This window comes from Doryrhamphus excisus, chromosome 2 (assembly GCF_030265055.1).
Source record: "Doryrhamphus excisus isolate RoL2022-K1 chromosome 2, RoL_Dexc_1.0, whole genome shotgun sequence".
Classification (NCBI taxonomy): domain Eukaryota; kingdom Metazoa; phylum Chordata; class Actinopteri; order Syngnathiformes; family Syngnathidae; genus Doryrhamphus; species Doryrhamphus excisus.
Window position 1 is genome coordinate 12,300,576 of NC_080467.1, and position 26,337 is coordinate 12,326,912.

Sequence of the window (26,337 nt, forward strand, 5' to 3'; positions counted from 1 at the left end):
CCGATATTGCTGTTTTATTCCCAACTGTGAATTGGATGCCTTCCAGTTAGGTCATTTGTGTTGTAATAGATCCTCTAAAGGCCATAAGGTGTGCAGACAGGCGTGCAATAACGCGCCCTCATCCCCAACGCTAAAATGATTGTGTATTAACATGTCATTTACATGCATGTTGATGTATTCAAATGGCCTCGGCTTCAGCTTCCATCCATCTGGGCTCTAAACAGACCACAAAAGGTATTAAAATGATCTCTTTTCAATTTGCATTATTCATAGAATTTGATTTATTTATTTATGGAATCAGTCGTGCAGCCAAGCCAAGACATTGCTAACATATTATATATGAGTCAAACTTGCAAGATCTTAATAAAGTAAGATAGATTCAAAAATCACAGAATTAATTCATTGCTCCTGGATAGTACTGCAATAAAACCTAGACCAACGCCTCACTGTATTCATGTGTATAATGTATTTTATTTTGAATAAAGGGAAGTGACTTCCCTTTGTATTGCTAGCTAAATGTTGATACAGCATTTTTTGAAAACTCTTTTTGTTAAAGAAAAAGAAAATAACAGACATTGATAATATTTGGGTCCAGAAAATGTCATTTACTTGACAATTCTTATCAGGAAGCGGGAGGAAAAGGGGGCGGGGCTTTAAGGTCAGAAACATACACCGCTGCAAGTGTAGTCATTTCAACAACATACCTCATATTTATAGATATAATAATTGCACTTCTTAATAATAGACACTTTTCCATACAGTTCAACAGGCAGACATATAAATAAATAAGTACTGAACCAGTACAGACACACACACAAGGAAGTACCCACCATATTTAGATTGTGTGTAGTATTGCCACAACATTCCAGAGAAGAACTTATATGTGTCAGCATACAGTCGCCAGCCTCAACATTAGGTACACCTGCACAACAAGATGACCAAAATGTGACCTCCGATAACAATATAAAACCATTGAGGCCCCGCTAAAATGGTTACACTTGTTACCCTTAGGTCCCAAAACGGTCCTGCTCATAGAAATGTTTCATTGTCACCACATCATGTTGTTTTTAGCAACAGGTTTTTACGAATTAATTTAATATTTTACATGGTTTTTGAAAATCCCTTTAATTTGAAAGTAGATTGACGAAGTTTTCACGGTAAAAGCATGATAATTCATCAGGATTGCAGTACAAATATTATAGTGGAAGTCAAATGGGACCAAATCTGTTCCGAGGGTAAGCAGTGTAAATATATATGAAAATAAAAAAAAAAACATGACGACATTTTATCCAAATATCCTTAAAAGTGACTGAAATAAACAGACTTGGTAGGTTTGCTGTTATGACTGCGTTCGTAATGTTGTGGCCAGTAAAAATAATCAAAATAATAATGAAGTCAATCCAAGGCAAACAAGCAAGGGAATAATTCTGCAGCAGATGACATAAAAATGATGTTAAAATGTGACAGAATATTCATAGATGCATCCTGTACTCATCAGTAATGCATGACAAAAAAAAAATATTCACATCTTTTAACGCACACGATCAAACTATTTCCCCCCCACCCAAGAATCATATTGCGGAAGCCTGAGTGTAGACTCCTCCAGAAAGAGCAGCGTTACCGGAGGTCCTTTCAAGATTCAAGTAACTTTTTTTTTGTGTGTGTGTACGTATATTGTTGTTGTAACCTGCAAAGTATTCACTTGTCATGGCAAATAATGAATAGTGTAGGTGCTGTAAATGAGTATTCACTGAGGAATAATGGCAGCTGAAGAGCAGATAACCCTCAATCTGGGGTCATGATTATCATTTTCCTGTCTTGGCGTTTGAGACATTGATGCGTTTCATCTGTAGACGGGGAGCTGAATGTGGGCGTGAAGATGAGGCTGGTGGTGGTGGTGCTGGTGCTGCGTGGCACCGGCAGCCTCATAGCCGTGGCCCAGCATGCTCTCTTTGATGCAGGGCGGGTGGATCTCACTGATGAGGCACTCCAGAGACTGCAGACTTCTGCTGAGCGCCGCAGCGTGGCACGTACTTGCACCCGGCGGCCCGCAGCAGACGTTGTGGTCTGCGTTGTAGACCTGAGGATGAGCGACAAGTGGTGTAGGCCGGAAATGCGTCTGGTAGTGGTTGGGGTGGAGGCGGGGATGCTGGGGCGCCATCGTACCCGTCGCTAGCACCTGAGGAGTGTAGCAGTCGCTGTTAGGCGTGGCGGCGACACTGTCCCAGAGCGGGGTGAAAAAGTGTCGCACAGAGAAGTGACCCTGCATGGCGGCGAGTCGCTCCTGACCCGCGTTTGGAGGTTGCAACCCGTACGGGAGGCAGCTTTCGGGTGATTGTCCAACCGCACCGATGCCGTACATCCTTGTCTGATATGTCTGCTGCCCCGCAATCTGATGCCGGCGCTGCCACGCCGTGTAGTCCCCGGCGTGGGCGGCGCTCTGCGTGGGCACCACCGCCCCGCTGAACGCCATACTGCTCTGCGGCAGTGGGACACCGGCGACGTAGTCCGAGTGGGCTACCGCCGCCACTGCTGTGGCCGCCCCATCGACGCCACACTGCGTCGGCGCCACCCCGGGACCTCGGGGGACCCTCCTCATCTGTCTCATCAGGCTCTGAACCTCTGCCAGCTCTGAGCGAGGGAGCAGGGTGGGATCGGCGGTGTTGGAACAAAGCGTCTCCCCTGGAACATCAGCGGGCTTACACGAGCTTACGTGATACGCCTTGTGCCTGACGGAGTAGCCATTATTCTGAGTTTTATACGGCGCCATGCAAGTTTGGCTATTTGTGTGTTTAGTCCTTTTGCCCTCAGAGTTCTTCACTACACCTTTGACCGCTGTCGGCGCCACCGCTGCCGCCTTACCGATGGCCAACAAGCCTTGGTAGTAGGGCTGTGTGTAGGGACTGTAGCACTGGCCCGTTGTGTCCAGGCCGTTCACCATCTTGCTCAGCTGTTTGTGTTGCGGAACTCGGATGTCCGACTGAAAGATCTTAATGGATAGCGGGTTGTTGGCGATCTTCTTGGCGAAGGCGTCCAGCTCGGCGGGAGACGGGTACCGGGAGGCCACCGAGGGTGGCTCGTCTGAGGAAGAAGAATGACAGAAGCGAGCGATTAGTGTGGTATTTATAGGTTATCACATGGTTTGTCTGGTATCAGGCCAGGTGGGGGCATGATACCGGGCCTGATACCAGACAAACCATGTGATGATCTTATTATCACATACTATTTAATCATGAGCTTATTATCACGTACTATTTCATCAAAAGACCATTTTGTTTCCAGAAAATTTTCAGTTTATTACATGTATTATATCTAAACAGTGTAAACACAATAATTGCAAAAATATTTAAACAATAATATTTTATCAACAGTCTTATCTTATCATTCATTCATTCATTTTCTACCGCTTTTCCTCACGAGGGTCGCGGGGGGTGCTGGAGCCTATCCCAGCTGTCTTCGGGCGAGAGGCGGGGTACACCCTGGCCTGGTCGCCAGCCAATCACAGGGCACATATAGACAAACAACCATTCACACTCACATTCATACCTATGGACAATTTGGACTCGCCAATTAACCTAGCATGTTTTTGGAATGTGGGAGGAAACCGGAGTACCCGGAGAACACATGCACGGGGACAACACAGAGATGGCCGAGGGTGGAATTGAACCCTCGTCTCCTAGCTGTGAGGTCTGCGTGCTAACCACTCGACCGCCATGCCGCCTTATCTTATCAATGTCTGACAATTAAAGTTCCATTAATCAAGTTTGGGTTTTTTGGTGACTGGAGAAGCACTAGGCACTAAGTACTCGTGTGCTGTTCTCTGATTGGTTGTTTCACGGGCACGATACCAGAGCAGCGCGCTCTGAGTGGACAGCTACTGGGGCTGATACTGGACATGGTTAAACTCTGCCCTGGGCTTTGACGCAGTATCATTTCGGCCTTTTCCCGTATCATTCATGGACGGTTTCTAGGTATGTGATAATTCCTAATACGTTAATGCTATAATTATACTCGCCCTTCTGTCAATAAACTGAATAGAGATTTTCTTTGTTATTCCTGTTATTTGAGGTTTTGTTCCGCTATTTTCCAATCCCAGGCCAAAATGTGATGGAAACATTACAAGTGAATCAGCAGTAGCACTCCAGATTGAATTGTGAGCAAACCGAGACGGGATTTAAACTCCATTATTCTGGTAATTTCATGGCTGCTTAACACCGAGCGACGCAGTAAAGGTTGAAAAAGGTGGCCTCGTTTAAAACAATAAATGAAGCAGGGTTGTAAATTACAGCGGTTCATGAAGACAGAGGGCTCAAATTTGGAGTGGGCGGCGATCATAGCAGGTGAAGAGAATAGAGGCAGTAATCCGCAATAAAAAAAAAAAAAAAAAAAACGACACTTCATTTAATTTTCAATAACAAAAGCAATTCCAGCTTAGCAGGGGAGAGCTGCCTCGCTCCCCGTTTGAAATTGATTTGGGAATTTATTTCATTTCAGGCCCACAGTGAGCGAGACTCTCCCTTCCACCCACCCTGAAAATGATTCAATCTATACCATCCAACCCACAAAAGAAATAAATTGGGTGTTTAAGATGGAGGAGAAGAGGCAAGTGTTGAAGCTAACTAGTGGGGAATTCTACAGAGAAATACCACAAAGCGAAACATTGCTTATTATGTGGAGCACTACTGTGTGAAACAATAATATCCGGGATGTCGGGAGAGACCTTAATACCGCTTACAATGGAATCTCTAAAGCCACCCGTACCGCGCTCGGTCCCACATAACACCTCATGAGTGCTCTGATCCGTGCTCAACTTCGATATACTTCCCCACCCCTGGCAGGGTGCACAAGATGGCTGATTCATAGAATCATAGTCGGCACTTGTTTATCATGGCTAACTGGTTCCAGACCCGACCACGATAAGTGAATTTCCTTGAAGTTGGATTCAATATGAGACGATAATCGAGATTGTGTCAACGAGAACAAGCTTTTAACATTACTTTTACGACACTTCAATTATAATTACTTAATTATTATTTTAAAAAAACAAAACAAAACAAAAAAAAAACTTTAACTGTATTATTATTATATATAATCGAGTGGTTAGTGCGCAGACCTCACAGCTAGGAGACCAGGGTTCAATTCCACCCTCGGCCATCTCTGTGTGGAGTTTGCATGTTCTCCCCGTTCATGCATGGGTTTTCTCCGGGTACTCCGGTTTTCTTCCACATTCCAACAACATGCTAGGTTAGAGTGAGTAATAAGTAAGTAAGATTTAAGTAAGTAAGTAAGAAATAAATACATTTCTGCCATGATAACATAACTTCTTATTGAGAAATATGCCAACATTTGAGGTGAGGTTCTCCCTCCCGGGGAACCTCACTCCATTCACTTTTTCATTCACTAGCTGTTAAGTCCTATCGGCGTAACATTAAATATTAAATATTTTTGACAAAAAGTAGGCCATAATCAACCATGAACTGATCATTAATTAATTTTTTTTTTTTTTAAACCGCGATCAAGGGAGGAAGCGATGTTCGAACCGCGATATATTGAAATACGACTGGTCGGCAGTTCTTGATGATAATCTCCACCTTTCATCATCAGAATAAAACAAATGACACTTCAATGAATCTTAAATGTTGCGAAAAAGTCACAAAAAGCTGAGTAAATGATCAAATGTTTCTGCTGTACACTTAGGATCATATCTTAGCCAAATTGTTGACAAATTGTTGGCAAGGACTCTACATGTCACACCAGACGTACATCCTTTTTTCCAATTTCCCTTTTCGCTGGGGTCTGTGTGAATGGCACAGTGGGGAAAAAAATGAAGATTCTATGGCCCTGGCTCTCATAACTTTTCAGGATATCTGTGTAAAAGAGGCTACTATAATAATGTAACGCTGCCTTCTTCCAGCCTTAACTTGATAAGCTGGAATACTCACGGGCGTGGGTTAAGGAAAGCACGGGGACAACCTTTCTCCGTTTCTCACTTACTTTTAATCTCTTCATGGTCAGAAGGACAACAACAACTTTGCACTCTCAACATAGCGACAAACGATTGGTCACTTTACATCCCGTGATCTCAACTATCCTTGAGCTTAAAGGGGAGGTGCATCAAATTATGTAGCACATACTCTTGAACTCTCTGGTATTTGAATTTTACCTTTAAGGAAATTAAATCATTTGTCTGAATAAGTCATAGAATAAAATAAAACCATCTATCAAATAAAACAAATCTTCACAAAAAGAAATCTCATCTTACAATAATAATAATAGTGAGCTGTGATGTTCCATGGTAAAAAACAAAAACAGTACAAGCACATACAGAAGCATTTCTGTACTTTTTGCAAGTTGAATATTTATGAACATAAATGACAAGAGTAGGTGGTTCTCATGGGGGAAAAAAAGGCGCAATGATGCATTCAAAAGCATAATTGCACAAAAGTGCTCTATTTTCCAGGCCGGCCAATTACAGGAAAGACGGCTAATTTAGCAAGAAGAAATCAAAGATACTGTGTATAAATGACGACACACCCTCCCAGGATGTCTGGTTTTGTTAGGCCAGAGATTAGAGCTCTGTCAGTGGTGCCGAGACATAACACAGCTGCACTTCCCACTGCGGCTGCATCGGTGCATCGCTACTATGGAAACATCATTAGCTAATAGCACTGATGCTGGTATTTACACAGTTAAAAAGTGCTTTTAGTAATCCCTACTCAGAACACATTTTAAAAAAATGTTTTTATCATCATGGTCAGGTCGGCAACCAATTAACTGTGATAAATAAATATGTATAACTATGATACAAAGTGGAGGGAACAAGTAAGGGAGATAAGATTGTTTGGTGCTCATAAACAGTCTCTAGGGACAATACACAACTAAATATATATACAAAGAAATACATTTCTGCCATGATAACATTACTTCTTATTGAGAAATATGCCAACATTTTGTTATTTTTTTGCACAGATATTGAGAGGCTAACTTCTCCCTCCCGGGGAACCTCACTCCATTCACTTTTTCATTCACTAGTATGTATGTGTTGGAATAAAACCTGTATTCACATTACGAGTGGTTAGCGCGCAGACATCACAGCTAGGAGACCAGGGTTCAATTCCACCCTCAGCCATCTCTGTGTGGAGTTTGCATGTTCTCCCCGTGCATGCGTGGGTTTTCTCCCACATTCCAAAAACATGCTAGGTTAATTGGCGACTCCAAATTGTCCATAGGTATGAATGTGAGTGTGAATGGTTGTTTGTCTATATGTGCCCTGTGATTGGCTGGCCACCAGTCCAGGGTGTAGACAGCTGGGATAGGCTCCAGCACCCCTGTGATATATACCGGTATATATTTTTCAGAATAGGCCCTAGTATAGTAAGCTAACGTTTTTTTTCACTTTCTGTAGCAGCCCGTTTAGGCGGCCGATGAGTCGGCCATAAAGTAACTGTGGTTAAATGGATACTTTTATTGATCCCGAGGGAAATTTCCAAACTAAGAACATCAATCATATGTGTTTAATCTAAACCTCATTGATTTGCCATGACCATCCCTAATTAGGACAACCACAGGAACTGTTAATTGATTACCGCGCATGTCACTTTTGTCCATATAATCTTAAGTTTAAAGGTTGGCTTTGTTCAAAAACTGTAACATGCATGAATTGACTGCTGTGCACACCGATAAGCAATGCAATCAGAATTGGAGGTGGTTTCCAGAGCAACGGCAAGTGTTGTCAGGTAGGAAAAAGCACACAAAGATAATTAAAAGTCTGACCTTGATCACCCAGAAAAGCTGCACGCCGCACACAGGTCGGGAAAAACAACCTTTTTTTTTGTCTGAGGGCGTCATTCTTAGTGACTTTACCCCCACTGCTTGTCTGATTGGAGTACATATTTAAAGCTAATGACACTGGATGCCTATGGAATAGTGATTGATAGATTTAACACTGTTATTTCTGTGGAGAGAAGGCCTTAAATCAGGGGCCTCAAACATGCGGCCCGCGGGCCAAATGTGGTCCGCAGGACACTAGTTTAGGCCCCCGCCTTGATATGAAAGTTTAATGTTAGTGCAACCCGTGCAAGTTTGATATGGATGCTGTATGGTATCATGTACCCTGAAAAAATTATTACGTTTGATTAATGTTCATGTTAAAGGTTAAATAACTGTTAATTATCCTCCCTATCCGTGTGGAAGTGGTAAGTTTTTGGCTATTTAAGTTGAAAGGAAATAACTTGAAGGCTACCGTTTAGGTCGCTAGCTCTCTCGTTTGCGAGTTAGCGTGTGTCTCAAGACCCTGCAGTTGCGCAATATGTTGTAAATAAAAAGAGTATAAATGTGACTATAGTCGTGTTTTGTCATGTCTACAGGGCTCTAATAATGCTTTGCTAATTTTAATCTGAAAAAATAATTTGTCTACCAACCAACTATATGTGGTTTCTTGAGTTTTTATTATTTGCCGTTTTATTATTATTATTATATTTATTTATTACTGATTGATTTTCTTTATTCTTGATTTGTTTATTTATTTATCATCTTATTTTGTGCAGAAAAATAAAAATTAAGATATTTGAGAACAGTGGAATGTTTTATCAGAGCTTTAATTGTAGAAAATCGGAACCAAAGCACTGAAAAAGTATGTATATTTTTCCGTTTTTAATAAATGCGTTTTTTGTTTTTTTTTGGAAAACCTGATGCGGCCCAGCCTTGCCCAGACCCTAGCTCCATGGGCCCCCAGGTAAATTGAGTTTGAGAGCCCTGTCCTAAATGATTGTGGCGCCATTTTACAGGGGAAACTCCTTATCCTGATTTCATCCTTGCAATCAGGGATCTAATCATCAACCCCAATCTTGGTCATGTATTGTGCATTATGCAAAGTGTGATATGTAAATGGTCCGTCTTCAGCATGATTCCAAAGGGCGCCTTGAACAAACTCCTTGCTCTCTGCCTCTTTTTAAAAACAGGCTAATCTTTTTCCCGTGGTCACACTCGAAGCCTACAGCAACCCTCCCTCCTTGCAGATTAGAGTGGATACCTCATTGTTTGGGAGCAGTTAGGAGTTAATCACTGATTTATGGGGCAAAACAAGCCCCAGAGCAAAGGGGGCTTTGGACAAGCTCTGCTGCACGACCTCCAGCTGTTAGCCGGAGAGAATGTTCACAATGAGGAGCCGCCGGATGGGTCTTGATTCTCACATGAGATAACGCTCATGCATTATTCCGTGATAATTTTCCAAACGCTGCCATGGCGGCGAGCGCAGGTCTTTTGATTTCACGCCGAATCCTTATCTCGAGCACTTTGCTTGCGATAACACCAACGACGCCGCACACTTAATTACAGCGCGGAGAGTCCTGATATTTAACATAACAACCCCAGACGGAGCAAAGCACTATTTTCTTAAAATAAAAACTGGCACCGTTGCCATGACAGCATCCACAGTTGGCCTCTTAAGCCCGGTCATTAGAGTGTCATTAATTGGCCCTGCCTTCAGTCAACTGTTTCTTTGTCAGGCTGGCAAAACATGAAAACTTAATTTGTGTGATTACTTTTATTACACTATCAGTATGACCAACAATATTATACAAATCAATATACTTCAGAGTGATTGATTGGCTACTGATGATCGGTGTAAAAGCAGGTGATCGACATATGCCTTTCAATGACCTTGGAATTGGACTTTTCCCCCTTATATACGGCATCCCATAGTCAATAGCACTCGGTCCATCCCTCCTTTTAGAGTAGTCAGTATACAGCTTGTATTCCAGTATACATTTACTTGTCACGCCCTGTGTGGGTTCGTGCGTGACAGTTTGTCTATGTTCCCTGTCTGGGCTTTGGTTTCCCTTTTGAACACTCTTATTTTGTATTGAACTTCCTGTCTTTGCCCTGTCTTCCTTCGTTGTCCCAATCACCCACACCTGTCCCTAATTTGTGTCTATTTAGTTCAGGTGTGTGCGTCTCCCTGTGTTGGATCATTGTATTGTTTGTCCGTCAGCTACCTGAGTTGCTCTGTTTTTCTGTTGCTATTAAGGCACAGAATAAATATTATTTACCTGCACTTGGTCCTGTTCTCTGCATCCTGGGGTCGAACCGTAAAGCAATGAAGCCGAACCGTGACAGAATGATCCAACCAAGTGACGACGACCTCGCGGAGAGCGATTATTGGACCTGGCAGCTCCTCAAGTCCATGGAAGACGAGGAAATGGCGAGACCGCCATGGGAACTGGAGGACATGGTGCGCGGGCCGGACGACACGCTCGTCTCAATGGCGTGGTTTTATCCCGGACCCACCGACAACACTCCAGACCGCCCACGACGCCGACGCAAGCCGCGGCGCCGGAAGGAGAAACCCTGCTCGTCCTCCTCTCCACGGCGAGCCGACATACCCACGCCCTCCTACTCTGCTGGCTGCGACGAACCCGACGGAGATCTCGAGTTCGACGAGTGGACCCGCCATTTTTTCGAGGAGTTGGAGCAGGCGTGCGCGAGGTACACGCCGAAGGAGCTGGAGACCATGGTATGGGGGCCGGACTACACGCTAGTGCCGATGGCTTCACACGCTGCACACCCTCCGACGCGGCGGCGTCGCCAGCGCACGGCACGTCGCCAAGAGGTGTGGCCGCCCTCTTCCGCCTCGCCATGTCACGCCACTGCACAGCACTACCCTCTCGCTGTTGCCGAGTCGCAGCCCGTCGTGCGTTCCCCGACGGCTCCCGTGGCAAGTGGCGAGGCTCCCCGGATTCCTCCAGTTCCCAAGCCACGCAGCCCCAGGGGTTTCCAAGACCCGGCTCCCGTGCCAAGCTGCGTGGCCTCACAGATTCCTCCAGTTCCCAAGCCACGCAGCCCCAGGGGTTTCCAAGACCCGGCTCCCGTGCCAAGCTGCGTGGCCTCACAGATTCCTCCAGTTCCCAAGCCACGCAGCCCCTGGGGTTCCCAAGACCCGGCTCCCGTGCCAAGCTGCGTGGCCTCACAGATTCCTCCAGTTCCCAAGCCACGCAGCCCCAGGGGTTTCCAAGACCCGGCTCCCGTGCCAAGCTGCGTGGCCTCACAGATTCCTCCAATTCCCAAGCCACGCTGCCCCAGGTGTTCCCAAGACCCGGCTCCCATGCCAAGCTGCGTGGCCTCACAGATTCCTCCAGTTCCCAAGCCACGCAGCCCCAGGTGTTCCCAAGACCCGGCTCCCGTGCCAAGCTGCGTGGCCTCACAGATTCCTCCAGTTCCCAAGCCATGCAGCCCCAGGGGTTTCCAAGACCCGGCTCCTATGCCAAGCTGCGTGGCCTCACAGATTCCTCCAGTTCCCAAGCCCCGCAGCCCCAGGTGTTCCCAAGACCCGGCTCCCGTGCCAAGCTGCGTGGCCTCACAGATTCCTCCAGTGCCCAAGCCGCGCAGCCCCTGGGGTTCCCAAGACCCGGCTCCCGTGCCAAGCTGCGTGGTGTCCCGGATTCCACCTGTGCCCAAGCCGCGCAGCCCGAGGGGTTCTCAAGACCCGGCTCCCATGCCAAGCTGCGCGGCGTCCCTGATCCCGCCCGTGCCCAAGCCGCGCAGCTTCAAGCCCAAACAAGTGGCTGTGGCCGGGACTGCTGACCTGGAGGAGCCAGTGACCCTCCTCCAAGCCTCCCTCCTCCCTACCCTGGTTTCGGCTCCCTCGGATGACGGCGTCTGGGATCCGCCTTCGAGAGGGGGGGCTAGTACCACCTGCGGGGCTATGCTGGAAGCGCAGCCCAGCCTGCCTATGGAGAGGGGGGATGGCGCCACCTGCAGGGGGAGTGAGGAGGCACAGCCCACTCCACCTGCAAGACGAGGAGCAGGGCTTGCTGGAGCAGATGAAGAGGCTCTGGCTTGGACGCCTGCTTCTTCGCCGTCTCCGCGTCAGGGCCGGGCGCCTGCTTCTTCGCCGTCTCCGCGTCAGGGCCGGACGCCTGCTTCTTCGCCGTCTCCGCGTCAGGGCCGGACGCCTGCTTCTTCGCCGTCTCCGCGTCAGGGCCGGACGCCTGCTTCTTCGCCGTCTCCGCGTCAGGGCCGGACGCCTGCTTCTTCGCCGTCTCCGCGTCAGGGCCGGAGACCTGCTGGACTTTCTGCTGGAGCCCAGGTTCTGCACCCAGGGCGCCCCCCTGAGGAGGCCTATCCCGCGCATAGTCGAGGGCGCCCCCCGGAGAGTGCTTACCACCTCCGCCGACCCAACCATTCCCTCCATCACTTGGAGGGGTCTTGCTGGCTCCGCCGGGCCTGCCGCCCCGGCCGGCCCCCAGAAGGGTCCCGTCTGCGACCCACCTCCGGTCCCCCCACCACCCATCCCTCTTTGACTGAGAATTGTTTTGGACGTCTGGGATCCGTCCTTGAGGGGGGTGTACTGTCACGCCCTGTGTGGGTTCGTGCGTGACAGTTTGTCTATGTTCCCTGTCTGGGCTTTGGTTTCCCTTTTTGAACACTCTTATTTTGTATTGAACTTCCTGTCTTTGCCCTGTCTTCCTTCGTTGTCCCAATCACCCACACCTGTCCCTAATTTGTGTCTATTTAGTTCAGGTGTGTGCGTCTCCCTGTGTTGGATCATTGTATTGTTTGTCCGTCAGCTACCTGAGTCTGTTTTTCTGTTGCTATTAAGGCACAGAATAAATATTATTTACCTGCACTTGGTCCTGTTCTCTGCATCCTGGGGTCGAACCGTAAAGCAATGAAGCCGAACCGTGACATTTACTATTCACTGAAAATGACTCAGCACGCAGCCATTACTGTCTAAATAGCTGTCAACAACAGTGAGTACCAAGATAACAGTCAAGTTGGTCTGGGGCTGCACGAGTGCTGCCGGCACTTGGGGGGAACTACGGTTCATTGAGGGAAACTTGAATTCCAACATTCTGGAGACGAGAACTGAGATGCATGTCGGTGCCTTGCAGAGGAAGCCGAAGGGGATGGAGTCCATGACATCCATGCCCAAGAGGATTAAGGCAGTGATAGATTACAATGGTGCTCACACTCAAAAGTGACACTTTGGACACCAATGTTCACTCGTGTAGGCAAGAATTTAGACAACTATAGTGATGTGTTGACTAATTTTCAGCGGGTAGTAAACCTATACTGCTATACAAGATGCACACTGACTACTCCAAAGTACATCATCAGTCATGATGTACTATATTGACAGTTACTATGGTACACATAATGTCATTGTATGGTCATATCACCTTAAAACATTATTTAAAAAAAACCATAAACTGTATTATGGAAAGCAGGAAGTGAACAAATGTAACAGTTACTGATTGTAAAAGTACCAGATGGAGGGGTAGGATTTAATAAGCTTTGCTAGGCGGTCGAGTGGCTAGCGCGCAGACCTCACAGCTAGGAGAGACAAGGGTTCAATTCCACCCTCGGCCATCTCTGTGTGGAGTTTGCATGTTCTCCCCGTGCATGCGTGGGTTTTCTCCGGGTACTCCGGTTTCCTCCCACATTCCAAAAACATTGCTAGGTTAATTGGCGACTCCAAATTGTCCGTAGGTATGAATGTGAGTGTGAATGGTTGTTTGTCTATATGTGCCCTGTGATTGGCTGGCCACCAGTCCACGCCCGAAGACAGCTGGGATAGGCTCCAGCACCCCTGCGACCCTTGTGAGGAAAAAAGCGGTAGAAAATGAATGAATGAATGCTTCTTCCTACTCCTTTTGGACATGTGGAACTGTGAACTGATTATGGGATGCACTCAATTGTAATCTGATGCATGTTCAAATAAAATAAAACCATTACTATCACCATATTTAAGTTTAATTTCTGTAGTATTGTCCCTTGAGAAGCTACGGCATCATGCATGCTGTTCCTCAGAATGTCAGAGCGCATGTTGGAATTAATGTTTTTTTTCCCCTCAATGAACTGCAGTTCACCAGTTATAACAGCACTCATGCAGCCCCACACATCATGCCGCTACTAGCACCGGGCTCGACTGTAGGCAAGACACAATTATCTTGTTACTGACTTGTGTTTGTATTTTCTGTGGGGAGGGTTGCCAGTTAATGGCTCCCAGTGGTAGCAAGATTGGGCCATGTTGACACTGGAGCAGGCTCGGTCTTGAACCCCCCCCCCCCCCCCCCCTCCACACACACACACACACTAACCTCTATATTTATGACATCCATTCTGTAAACACGCTGAAATAAAAATACACCCTCATTCAGCCCCATTTTCACACGCGGCATTACCACGCGCTTGAACACTTAGCGGTGTGTGCGCCAGGAGGCTCTGGCGAACACTCCTCGGCACCCGTGTCACTCTTCATTTGTTTCCGTGGCGCTTGGCCCAGCTTGGGCAAAGTTTCCCCCTCTCTTAAGCCGGCCTGAGCAAGGCCAGCAGCACGGGGGAGAAGAAGGAGGGAGGGAGGGGGAAAGCATTTTCAGGCCAGGCTTTCAAGCCAAGATAAGAAAGCGGCGCGTTCATTCACTCCCAATCGCATAATTCCTTACAGTGGTTTCACAGAAATGGTCCTCTTGGGTTTGCGCGGCCGGGGAGCTTTCATGTCCATTTATTGACAGCTAAAAATGGAAATGGCTTTCAAAAGCGCAGCAGCAGCGACTAAAGGCTTGTCCCCATTTTAACTGCATCAAACAACGACTCATTTAGAGAGGAGGCCACACAAGAGAGAGCTCCCATGGGCGAGACACGCTTCCTCCCCTGCTGGGCTCGAAATGCCAGCCTTGGAGGGTCCAAGTCCCTGCAGGTGAACGGGATGAGAAAGCCACCCCTGGTTCTGCCCAAAGTGAGGCAGGGCCTTCTGTTCCAGCGTTTAGAAGACAAGCTCTCCACTGATTCCTAATTAATATTTCATTACAGGCAAGGCAAAGATTTCACCCAGGGAGACATGTCTCTTTACTGCGTCTGATCAGAACCTTTTTAATAGGTTCCAAGACTGGAAACCAGAACCTTATGATGCTGAGGTTTTGAACATTCAAGGGAAATACCATATTGACCGAAATATAGAACAAATGCTCTTTTTCAAAAGCCGTTTTTGGAATAAATATTTCAAGACAAAATTACAAAATTATTTAGAAATCAAATATTTTGGGGCACAGCTAGGAGGACCAGGGTTCAATTCCACCCTCGGCCATCTCTGTGTGGAGTTTGCATGTTATCCCCGTGCATGCGTGGGTTTTCTCCGGGTACTCCGGTTTCCTCCCACATTCCAAAAACATGCTAGGTTAATTGGCGACTCCAAATTGTCCATAGGTATGAATGTGAGTGTGAATGGTTGTTTGTCTATATGTGCCCTAAGATTGGCTGGCCACCAGTCCAGGGTGTACCCCGCCTCTCGTCCGAAGACAGCTGGGATAGGCTCCAGCACCCCCGCGACCCTCGTGAGGAAAAGCGGTAGAAAATGAATGAATGAATGAATATTTTGGTAGTTAGAACACAGAAAACTTGTTTTTTACGACCTCCTAAATACATTTTTTACATTAGAGCGCTCGTACAACTCAATATAGTACACATAATAAGAGTAAATAAGCCATTAAAAACATAAATAAGACTCATATGTGTTGCTATAAATGTGTTCCCTAGGGGAGCAGAGTGAGTGGCGGACAGGAAGTGATGTCAGTTTGCCGTGGGTTAAAGCCGCAACAGTAACCCGTGTTTTTATTAGTTTTTATTACTGTGATCAAGTCTAGTGATTGTGTGTCTCACTTGAACATTACAGTAACATTACTGCCATCTAGTGACTAGTGTAGAACACTACATCATCTTTGAATGTGTATTGTACTTTATTTAGACATTTTTATCATTCATTTGCTTAACTATGCATATGTTTTCACTAATAATGATTTACTAATGAATATTTTTATATAGTTAAGCCGTGAAATTCGAACCGTGAAGTGGCGAGGGACGACCGTATAAATAAATAAGCCTCTCAACAACTTTCTTATATTTGGATCAATGAAATATGTTCCAAAGTCAAACAAGGAATCTAAGGTAACTAAGACTCACCTTTATGTGTGCATGACTGCTGCTGCCGTACCGGTAGCAGCAATGGCGGCGTCAGGGCATCAAGTCTTTTTGGCGTGCAGGTCAGATGCTGTGATGACGAGGACAAGTTCTGCCGTCTTTGAATGCAGGCCAGCATGATGGCGCTCTAGGGCTGCACAGAGCCTGGGCGGATCTATTTGGGGAGCATCAAACAGTCGTGAGCTAGGAAAATAGCGATAATGAATAAAGGTGTCATTTGTTCTCCTAAAAGTAAACTCCTAACATTTCAGCAACTATCTTGTCAAGAAGCGATACAGAAATAAAATTTGTATATGCTTTAGAGTAGTCAGTGTAGCACTGGTGTAGCATATAGATTTGATATCCACTGAACATCGGCGGCACGCTGTACGAGTGGTTTGTGCGCAGACCTCACAGCTAAGAGACCAGGGTTCAATTCCACCCTCGGCCATCTCTGTGTGGAGTTTGCATGTTCTCCCCGTGCATGCGTGGGTTTTCTCCGGGTACTCCAGTTTCCTCCCACATTCCAAAAACATGCTAGGTTAATTAATTTAATAATTAATAATATAATTTAAATAAATATTGTATAAATAAATAAATACATCATAAATAATATAATTAATAATAATAAATTATAATTAATTAATACTAATTAATAACTGATATTAATAATTTATAATATAATTAATTAATAATTAATTGGCGACTCCAAATTGTCCATAGGTATGAATGTGAGTGTGAATGGTTGTTTGTCTATATATGCCCTGTGATTGGCTGGCCACCAGTCCAGGGTGTACCCCGCCTCTCGCCCAAAGACAGCTGGGATAGGCTCCAGCACCTCTGCGACCCTCGTGAGGATAAGCGGTAGAAAATGAATGAATGAATGAACACGAGTCAGCCATTATTGTTATTAACAGCTTGTGAGTACCATGATAATAAAATCAAACATGGCGGTGGTGGTAGATCGCAGGCTGAAAAACTCTTCAATCTTGCGAGACACATGATGCCAGGGGTTGGACAACAGATGTCGGGCGTCTTCCAGCTCGGCCATTTGCGAGGTTAGCCAAGTCTTTCTTCCTTCTGTCACGCATAAAAGCGTGAAAAAGGCCACAAGTTGAAGGTGCACAGGCGGCTTAATCTTCATCCCTCTCCTGTGACATCCGTTTCAGGGATAAGCGACACAATGAGGCCCCGGAGAAGGCTCACTGGGGGCGATAAAGGCCCAACGTCGCTTTGCCGTCCATCTGCTGCCCCCCTCCATGGTGTTCTGATAAGGATGTTTTGGCAATGGTTTTGATTTTCCTATCTTGCCCGTGCGGATTAGGAGATGGCGCTCTTGTAGGATGATAACGAGGTCAGGAGAGGAGGGATGGGATGGAGGGGAGGGGCTTTTAATAGCTTTAAATGTTAACTAAATTTTGACGACATAAATACACCTGGCAGCTATTAATGTGGCCTCCAACTGGCAGAAAGAAAGCTGCTTTAAGCAGCTGACTATCTGCGACTGTCTTTTCCTGAGATGATTGGGTTGATAGCAGGGTTGGCACTTTCTGCAATTAGCAGCATGCGCTCTGGCAATAACTGGGCACAAAATCTTGTAATTACAACGTAAACAACAGAGATTTAATGGCACTCATTTTAGAGTGAAAGATGACCAGACCGGAACATTTTTTTTGATCCTGGGATGAGGGTAATGCTTCCATTCATTCATTTTCTACCGCTTTTTCCTCACGAGGGTCGCGGGGGTGCTGGAGCCTATCCCAGCTGTCTTCGGGCGAGAGGTGGGGTACACCCTGGACTGGTCGCCAGCCAATCACAGGGCACATATAGACAAACAACCATTCACACTCACATTCATACCTATGGACAATTTGGAGTCGCCAATTAACCTAGCATGTTTTTGGAATGTGGGAGGAAACCGGAGTACCCGGAGAAAACCCACGCATGCGCAGGGAGAACATGCAAACTCCACACAGAGATGGCAGAGGGTGGAATTGAACCCTGGTCTCCTAGCTGTGAGGTCCGCGTGCTAACCACTCGTCCACCGTGCTGCCCGTTAATGCTTCCAGTGTGGCAGAAAAGAAGTGAAAACATGAAAAATAAACACTGTGAAATGTTGTCTCATATCAGTGGTGTAACAGTGACTTTTGTGGAGCATGTGAGAAAGATCTCCAGTAAATTATGCAGAAAATGGCGCACCTGCCTGACCCCCCTGGAGTCACCTGTGACCTCCAGGGTCACGGCGAATATGGCGGCTAATTGCAATCCCCCCTACAATCACTCTACTTCTGAGCCCCAGTTAATGATTAGATAAATTTAAAAAAAACGGCTTTAATATGAGCAGTCTATTCATTCTCTGGCGGATTAGCATGTGAGTGCTATGCTAATGTTCTACTCAGGAAGTGCAGAAGAGCGGATTTGCAGGCAAAAAAAAAAGGTTAATTTAGGTGGAAGTAAACGATTGACAAAAGGCGCCGGGGAGTGATGGCGGCAGGCGCGGTCAATGAATAACAGCCTCTTATTGTAGCATGAATTGCGTATTATGTAGCGTGCTGGATGCTGTTTTAATAGTAGTTTGACACACTGACCGAAATAGAAATAGAATTGCTGTGCAGCTGCTGGATTGATCTCTAAATACCCCTCTCATACATTTTAAATAGAATCTATTACTTCTGGATTAGCCGATAAGAGCTGGCCTGCTTACGTTCTATAATAGTTTGCATAATTGCTATCAACGCGACGTAGAAGAGCCCCGCACTTCTCTGTCGGAGAAATTGAGGGGGAAAAAGGACGGACTCAAAATAACCCAAAAGTGAAACCCGCAAAGGATGCACGGTGAACGAGTGTTTAGCGCGCAGGCCGCACAGCTAGGAGACCCAAGTTGGATTCCACCCTCGGGCATCTCTGTGTGGAGTTTGCATGTTCTCTCAGTGCGTACTCCGGGTACTCCGGTTTCCTCCCACATTCCAAAAACATGCTAGGTTAATCGGCGACTCCAAATTGTCCATAGGTATGAATGTGAGTGTGAATGGTTGTTTGTCTATATATGCCCTGTGATTGGCTGGCCACCAGTCCAGGGTGTACCCCGCCTCTCGCCCGAAGACAGCTGGGATAGGCTCCAGCACCCCCCGTGACCCTTGTGAGGAAAAAGCGGTAAAAAAATTAATGAATGAATGAATGATTAAGACCGGCCTGCACCGAGTGACCAAGTGGTTAGCGTGCAGGCTAGGAGACCCGAGTTCGATTCCACCCTTGGCCATCTCTGTGTGGAGTTTGCATGTTCTCCCCGTGCATGCGTGGGTTTTCTCCGGGTACTCCGGTTTCCTCCCACATTCCAAAAACATGCTAGGTTAATTAGCAACTCCAAATTGTCCATAGGTATGAATGTGAGTGTGAATGGTTGTTTGTCTATATGTGCCCTGTGATTGGCTGGCCACCAGTCCAGGGTGTAGCCCGCCTCTCGCCCGAAGACAGCTGGGATAGGCTCCAGCACCCCCCGCGACCCTTGTGAGGATAAGCGGTAGAGAATGAATTAATGAATGAATGACTAGTGTTTATCGGTCGTTAAAAACAGCAGAGCCCTCACGTCCCATACAGGATCTTTGGCTCACGTTAAATATGACGTGATGGCTTTGCTTTATGACTATATTATCCATTTGGTGAGATGGCAGTGGGCAGTTAGGTGCGTGCAAGGCTGTACCGGATTGCAAACACCAAATGTTGGCAGCTCTGATGGACAGGATTTGTTTGGCATTGTATTAAATAGTTGAATAGTTTCCGGAACAGAAGGTGACGGTTTGCACTCCTAAAAGACAATTGTCTTTTTTTAGGACGGGGGGCGTGGAGTTAGGACTTTGGCGAAAACAGTACAAATTTCATTATTATCCCCCCCAAAAATGGAGCAATTAAGTGGAGTTGTGCGAGTTGTGGACAACCTTGGATGCCAGCAAAATCCAAGGTAAAAGAAACACACGGCATGGGGTCTTATCTTATCCGCGTCCCGGTGCGCTCTCTGGAAGGACGATGTCCATGCTGTCCAACCTTTGCAGAATGCCTTGACTTCAAAACGCTAACAGATGGTGAAAATGTTTAACAGACAGATAAGATATCCTAATGTGATTGTGTTGTTGGGGAAAAGTTACAGTGTACGGTATTAAAGATCACAGATGAATTAAAATCTTAGTAGCCAAAAAAATGGCCATAACCTTATGATAACCTCTCAAAACAGGAAGAGGAAAATAGGCCACAAACTGTGGGAGTCCTCCAGCAGACGCCTCTCTATTTCAAACCAATAGTGATGCATTAACTGTAATTTGACAGCCTGTGTTATTAATTTGAAGTAATGGCAGGGCGCCACCGTGTAGACCAGGGGTCTCAAACACGCAGCCCGCAGGACACTAGTTTGAGGCCCCCGCCTTGATATGAAAGTTTAATGTTAGTGCGGCCCGCGCAAGTTTGATATGGATGCTGTATGGTATCATGTACCCAGAAAAAATTATTACGTTTGATTAATGTTCATGTTAAAGGTTAAATAACTGTTAATAGTTATCCTCCCTATCCGTGTGGAAGTGGTAAGTTTTTGGCTATTTAAGTTTAAAGGAAATAACTTGAAGGCTACCGTTTAGGTCGCTAGCTCTCTAGTTTGCGAGTTAGCATGTGTCTCAAGACCCTGCAGTTGCGCAATATGTTGTAAATAAAAAGAGTGTAAATGTGACTATAGTCGTGTTTTGTCATGTCTACAGGGCTCTAATAATGCTTTGTTAATTTTAATCTGAAAAAAATAATTTGTCTACCCACCAACTATATGTTGTTTCTCAAGTTTTTATTATTTGCCGTTTTATTATTATTATTATATTTATTTATTACTGATTGATTGATTTTCTTTATTCTTGATTTGTTTATTTTTCATCTTATTTTGTGCAGAAAAATAAAAATTAAGATATTTGAGAACAGTGGAATGTTTTATCAGAGCTTTTATTGTAGAAAATTGGAACCAAAGCACTGAAAAAGTTTGTATATTTTTCTGTTTTTAATAAATGCGTTTTTTTTTTTTTTTTTTTTGGAAAACCTGATGCGGCCCAGCCTTGCCCAGACCCTAGCTCCAGTGGCCCCCAGGTAAATTGAGTTTGAGACCCCTGGCGTAGACAAAATAAAGATTAGCCGAACTCTAAATAAGCCTGGCAGCCCCGGCCCCGGCCCCTTCCCCGATGACCCGCAAGGGGCCCCGGTTCTTAACCTCCCACCCTTAACCCCTGTTTGGCTGCCTTGTCATCCTATTGAGAGAAAGGACTAATTAGACAGATTTCAAAAGATAAAGCAGGCTGCCTGTAATTGCACATGACATGTCTCCAGCAGCTAAAAGGTGATCACAAAAGGGCGAATGAGGAAAAATCGCTAAGCAACCGAGCCGGGGGGGCATTATCCCCTCCGTAAAATAGAAAGTCTGTGCGCCTGGCTAAAATGTCTAATCAGGCTTTGTACTAGCTGGGGTAATCATCAGCGCGGTCACAGTTACGCCGAAACGCTTCATTCACAGTACTTTGGCTCCAAGCGAGCCGGAGGCAACTTCACAATAAATCAGCGCTGGCTTTTTTTTTTTGCCTCATAAGAGAGCAAAAAAAGGAAGTAGGCAGCTGAATGACAAATCCTCTGCACTCACACAGGCTGGAATTACTGCTGGGCTGTGATGGGAGATCAAGAGGGAAGCCCCACAGGACACCTGAGCTCCAGCTCTTCATATTTCACCCACACTGGCTTGCCTTCTGCAGTTCACTGACAAGTATGCGCATTTCTAGGTGTGGCGTTGAATCTCGTAGCTGAAACACTTCCTGCCATGACTTGAGGCACTGATTACAGCTGACGCCACGATACAGTATCATGAAATATGCTAGTTTTCGTCTCTCGGGACTTGACGATGACTGAAAGCCATAAATATGTTTTAAGGTTAATTAGTGTTCATTTTTACATTTGTGTGAACAGGCAATATGAAATTATTATCATGCTGCTCATCAGTCATTAAAGTTGAGAACGTGCTTTATTATTTTAGCAGCGTAATATCAGTGGTTAACTTATTTTTGCGCTTAAGTGCAGTTACACATGTCAAAAGGTGAGTTGAAACAAGACCTGTGCAGTTCATACATAGTTCATGATGGCCACAGTTTGACCCTGGAACTGATTATTTTTATTTCCACTGCTTAAAAGTACTAGATGACGCAATGTTAGTATAAACCAAAATGCTTTGAAAATGTCTGAATGTTGAAATGTAGAAATGGGGCGGCACGGTGGTCGAGTGGTTAGCGTGCAGGCCTCACAGCTAGGAGACCAAGGTTCAATTCCACCCTCAGTCATCTCTGTGTGGCTACATGTTTGAGCGGAAGTGGAATAATTTGACATCAAACGCCCCCATTATGGGAACGTAGACTGAGAAGAAAGCTGAGAACCGGACTTGTTGCAGTACTGTTTAGTTCTCTTTGGGGAGTTTAGGTTCTTGAGCACGGCTGGTTAGCGCGCAGGCCTCACAGCTAGGAAACCCGAGTTCAATTCCAACCTCGGTCATCTCTGTATGGAGTTTGCATGTTCTCCCCGTGCATGCGTGGGTTTTCTCCGGGTACTCCGGTTTCCTCCCACATTCCAAAAACATGCTAGGTTAATTGGCCACTCCAAATTGTCTATAGGTATGAATGTGAGTGTGAATGGTTGTTTGTCTATATGTGCCCTGTGACTGGCTGGCCACCAGTCCAGGGTGTACCCCGCCTCTCGCCCGAAGACAGCTGGGATAGGCTCCAGCACCCCCGCAACCCAGCAGTAGAAAATTAATGAATGAATGTAGAAATGTGGACTGTAGGAATTGAACTGGCAACGTCAGTTGCACTCCACCACCTGAGCCGTGTCACATCATATTAAAACGGTTTCCGCAATGGGCCCGTTTTTCAATTAATCAGGATATAATAGTCCCACAAATGAAAGTGTGGAAATATGCTGCAATGTGAAATAAATGGAACAATAATTTGGAAGCTGAGCTGAAGCTACACCGAAAACGCCGTTAAAGCAAGCATTTCAAGAATGAATGCATGTATGCAATGTATATGGGGCGTGGCTCCTGGCTCAACAGAGACAGAGGACAGTGACTTCTGTCTGATGTCATAACATTTTATAATGCATGATTACTGCCTACACAGGAATTGAACCTGCGACCTATTACATCACATGTAATAGGAGGGATCAAACCATCATCTTTCAGTTTGGAAGGTGACCACTCGACCACCTGAGTCATGTTACCTTGTCAAACATGAGCAATGTAGCCAGTAGAGGGCACCGTTTCATGCGTCCATTTGTTTTTAGTAGGCTAAAAACGGCAGGATTTAAATGTTGGAAAATAAAACAAGCCTGAATGTTGAAATCTTTCAACCAATGGGGCGTGACTCCCGGCTCAATCCATGACAATTGCTGCTATTATCAGTTCAACCCCCCTCAATTGGTATACAGGTGGTGGCGGTGAGAGGACAGTGACTTCTGTCTGATGTTATATAACTTTATACAACATGATGAAGGCCTACACGGGAATTGAACTCACGTTATCCGGGGCAGAAACCAAGCACTCTACCGCCTGAGCCATGTCACCTTTGTAGAATCAGCTAAATGATTCAGTAATGTGAAATTATTAAGGCGTTCACATTCATTTTACATAGGAAAATGGATTTAAATTGAGAGGACGGTGACGGTGTCATTTTTATACAACATGATTAAGACCGGCCTGCACCGAGTGACCAAGTGGTTAGCGCGCAGGCTAGGAGACCTGAGTTCGATTCCACCCTCGGCCATCTCTGTGTGGAGTTTGCATGTTTTCTCCGGGTACTCCGGTTTCCTTCCACATTCCAAAAACATGCTAGGTTAATCAGCAACTCCAAATTGTCCATAGATATGAATGTGAGTGTGAATGGTTGTCTGTCTATATGTGCCCTGTGATTGGCTGGCCACCAGTCCAGGGTGTACCCCGCCTCTCGCCTGAAGACAGCTGGGATAGGCTCCAGCACCCCCCGCGACCCTCGTGAGGAAAAAGCGGTAGAAAATGAATGAATGAATGAATGATTAAGACCGGCCTGCACCGAGTGACCAAGTGGTTAGCGCGCAGGCTAGGAGACCTGAGTTCAATTCCACACTCAGGTATCTATGTGTGGAGTTTGCAAGTTTTCTCCGGGGTCTCCGGTTTCCTCCCACATTCCAAAAACATGCTAGGTTAATCGGCGACTCCAAATTGTCCATAGGTATGAATGCGAGTGTGAATGGTTGTTTGTCTATATGTGCCCTGTGATTGGCTGGCCACCAGTCCAGGGTGTACCCCGCCTCTCGCCCGAAGACAGCTGGGATAGGCTCCAGCACCCCCGCGACCCTCGTGAGGATAAGCGGTAAAAAATGAATGAATGATTAAGACCTACACAGGAATTGAACCCTACCACCTACAAACTCTACCACCTTTGCCGCGTCACCTCTCATTGAACTTATTGGTAAACTTACTTTTACACTTACACTTGTTAATGTTGACATTTTAATCCCAAGGGAAAATATTGATTCCAGTAACATCAACATGCCAGTCATAGCAATAGCAGTAGTAAAAAAAAGCTATGAAAATACAATAATAAAAGCTTTATTCCATCTTTTAAAAATACATATTTACATACGTATACATGAGGCTAGTGTTTCCCAACATTGACAAACAAAAAAATGTCACAAAACTGATGTACACAGGTTAATGATGCAACTCCTCACAGCGCATTTCATTGTTCTGCCTGTCACTTAAATATGACACTCCCATAAATGGCCGACTAGAGAGATGAACAAATAGTGCATCATTTTTGGACCATTCATTCATTCATTTTCTACCGCTTTTTCCTCACGAGGGTCGCGAGCCTATCCCAGCTATCTTCGGGCGAGAGGAGGGGTACACCCTGGACTGGTCAGCAGCCAATCACAGGGCATTCATACACATTTGGAGTCACCAATTAACCTAGCATGTTTTTTGGAATGTGGGAGGAAACCGGAGTACCCGGAGAAAACCCACGCATGCACGGGGAGAACATGCAAACTCCACACAGAGATGGCCAAGGGTGGAATTGAACCCTGGTTTCCTAGCTGTGAGGTCTGCGCATTAACCACTAGACTGCCGTGCCGCCCCATTTTTGGACCAATTAAATGGAATTTGATGATTTCCTGAGGCACCTGATGATCTCACAATCAGTGCACCAAGCAGGAATGATGAGTGGATGCTTCATGTGTTCGGTTTCAGTGCATGCTAAATTATTTGCAATTTGATTGCTTTTGAAGAGGAAATGACGGGAAAGAAAAAAAAAACAGCTGCAAGATGTTCACATTTCTCCCTTTTGGTTACAAAATAGCCCTGTAATCCCACTAAATTGCACTTCTATTTGCCTTTTCTTCCATCAGAGGCTGTGACACCCCCCACACCCACCCCCCGCCTCTGCTGATAATAATAAAGGCCAAGGCACAGACAGGATAGAATTTCACACCTGGCCAATAACAATAATCATCTTTTCAAGCCCTTTGCTTGTTGTGCTGGAGGCTACCACTGTGCACCCGTCCTAGCAGAGGTGCTATCAGCCCACTTCCGGCCTGCACACAATGGACGTGGAATGGAGAGGGAGACAGAGTGGGGTGCTGAATGACCCGTGATAAAATACTTCAAAGTGCTTCTCGGATCCACGGAGATGCTGCTGACACATGAGGCGCCTTTCATGAGAGCACAAAGGCACCATCCATCCTCCTCACACACATGGAGCAGACACGCAGTGTATGGAACTACTCTGCCCCCCCCACCCCACCACCACCACCCACCCCCATCTCACTACTCTATTTAGATCCAGTTTGTTATGCAAATCATCCGTCTCACATTAGAATAAGAAATGTGAGCTTATATTTTGAGCCTCTAATTTATGATCATTCATGTAAATAAGATACCTCTAATAAACACCAGACACGAGCTTTATTTTTTTCCAGCTGACCTGAATGCATCTTCACAAACTTAACATGCTTTAGTTAATACGCTGTTAATAAATGAAGATATATGCCAAATATTTTTTTTAAAAGGACTTACTGAGTTGTCTCTTCTCATACGGCTGCTTTATCTTTGGTTGTGTGTCAGTATATTCCTCCTCGAAGGCAATCTAGACATAAATTCCGCGATATGCACCGGGAAGCATATGGCTACTAACTCCATTTAACTCGTCAACATAATCACCACGTGAATGGTTTTTTGTCTGTTTATCTTGTTGCAGCTTCCTAGCCGAAAATGTGCCGTGCGACACTCCGAGAGACGTCCGTTGGGGGAAATGATAGTCCAGTACGCTAGTGATGAAACCGGCGCTGGAG

General features: G+C 45.7%; 1 protein-coding gene across 1 annotated transcript; it reads right to left on the reverse strand.

Moving 5' to 3' along the window:
- Nucleotides 1-303: 303 nt before the first annotated feature.
- On the reverse strand, nt 304-26,323 carry LOC131109541 (protein FAM222A). The gene is made up of 3 exons (XM_058061682.1): nt 26,063-26,323; nt 15,958-16,129; nt 304-3,081 (listed from the first exon to the last, which is right to left on the reverse strand). The coding sequence occupies exons 2-3, from the start codon at nt 16,091-16,093 to the stop codon at nt 1,844-1,846; spliced, it is 1,374 nt and encodes a 457-aa protein (XP_057917665.1). The 5' UTR covers nt 16,094-16,129; nt 26,063-26,323; the 3' UTR covers nt 304-1,843.
- Between the last annotated feature and the right edge of the window lie 14 nt (nt 26,324-26,337).

Bases quoted from the DNA above. Each gene is read 5' to 3' on its own strand.
- LOC131109541 (XM_058061682.1), bottom strand. From the start codon at position 16,093: ATGCTGGCCTGCATTCAAAGACGGCAGAACTTGTCCTCGTCATCACAG. The intron at 3,082-15,957 runs GTGAGTCTTAGT...CTTCTTCCTCAG, and splicing joins GCAGTCATGCACACATAAAG to ACGAGCCACCCTCGGTGGCC.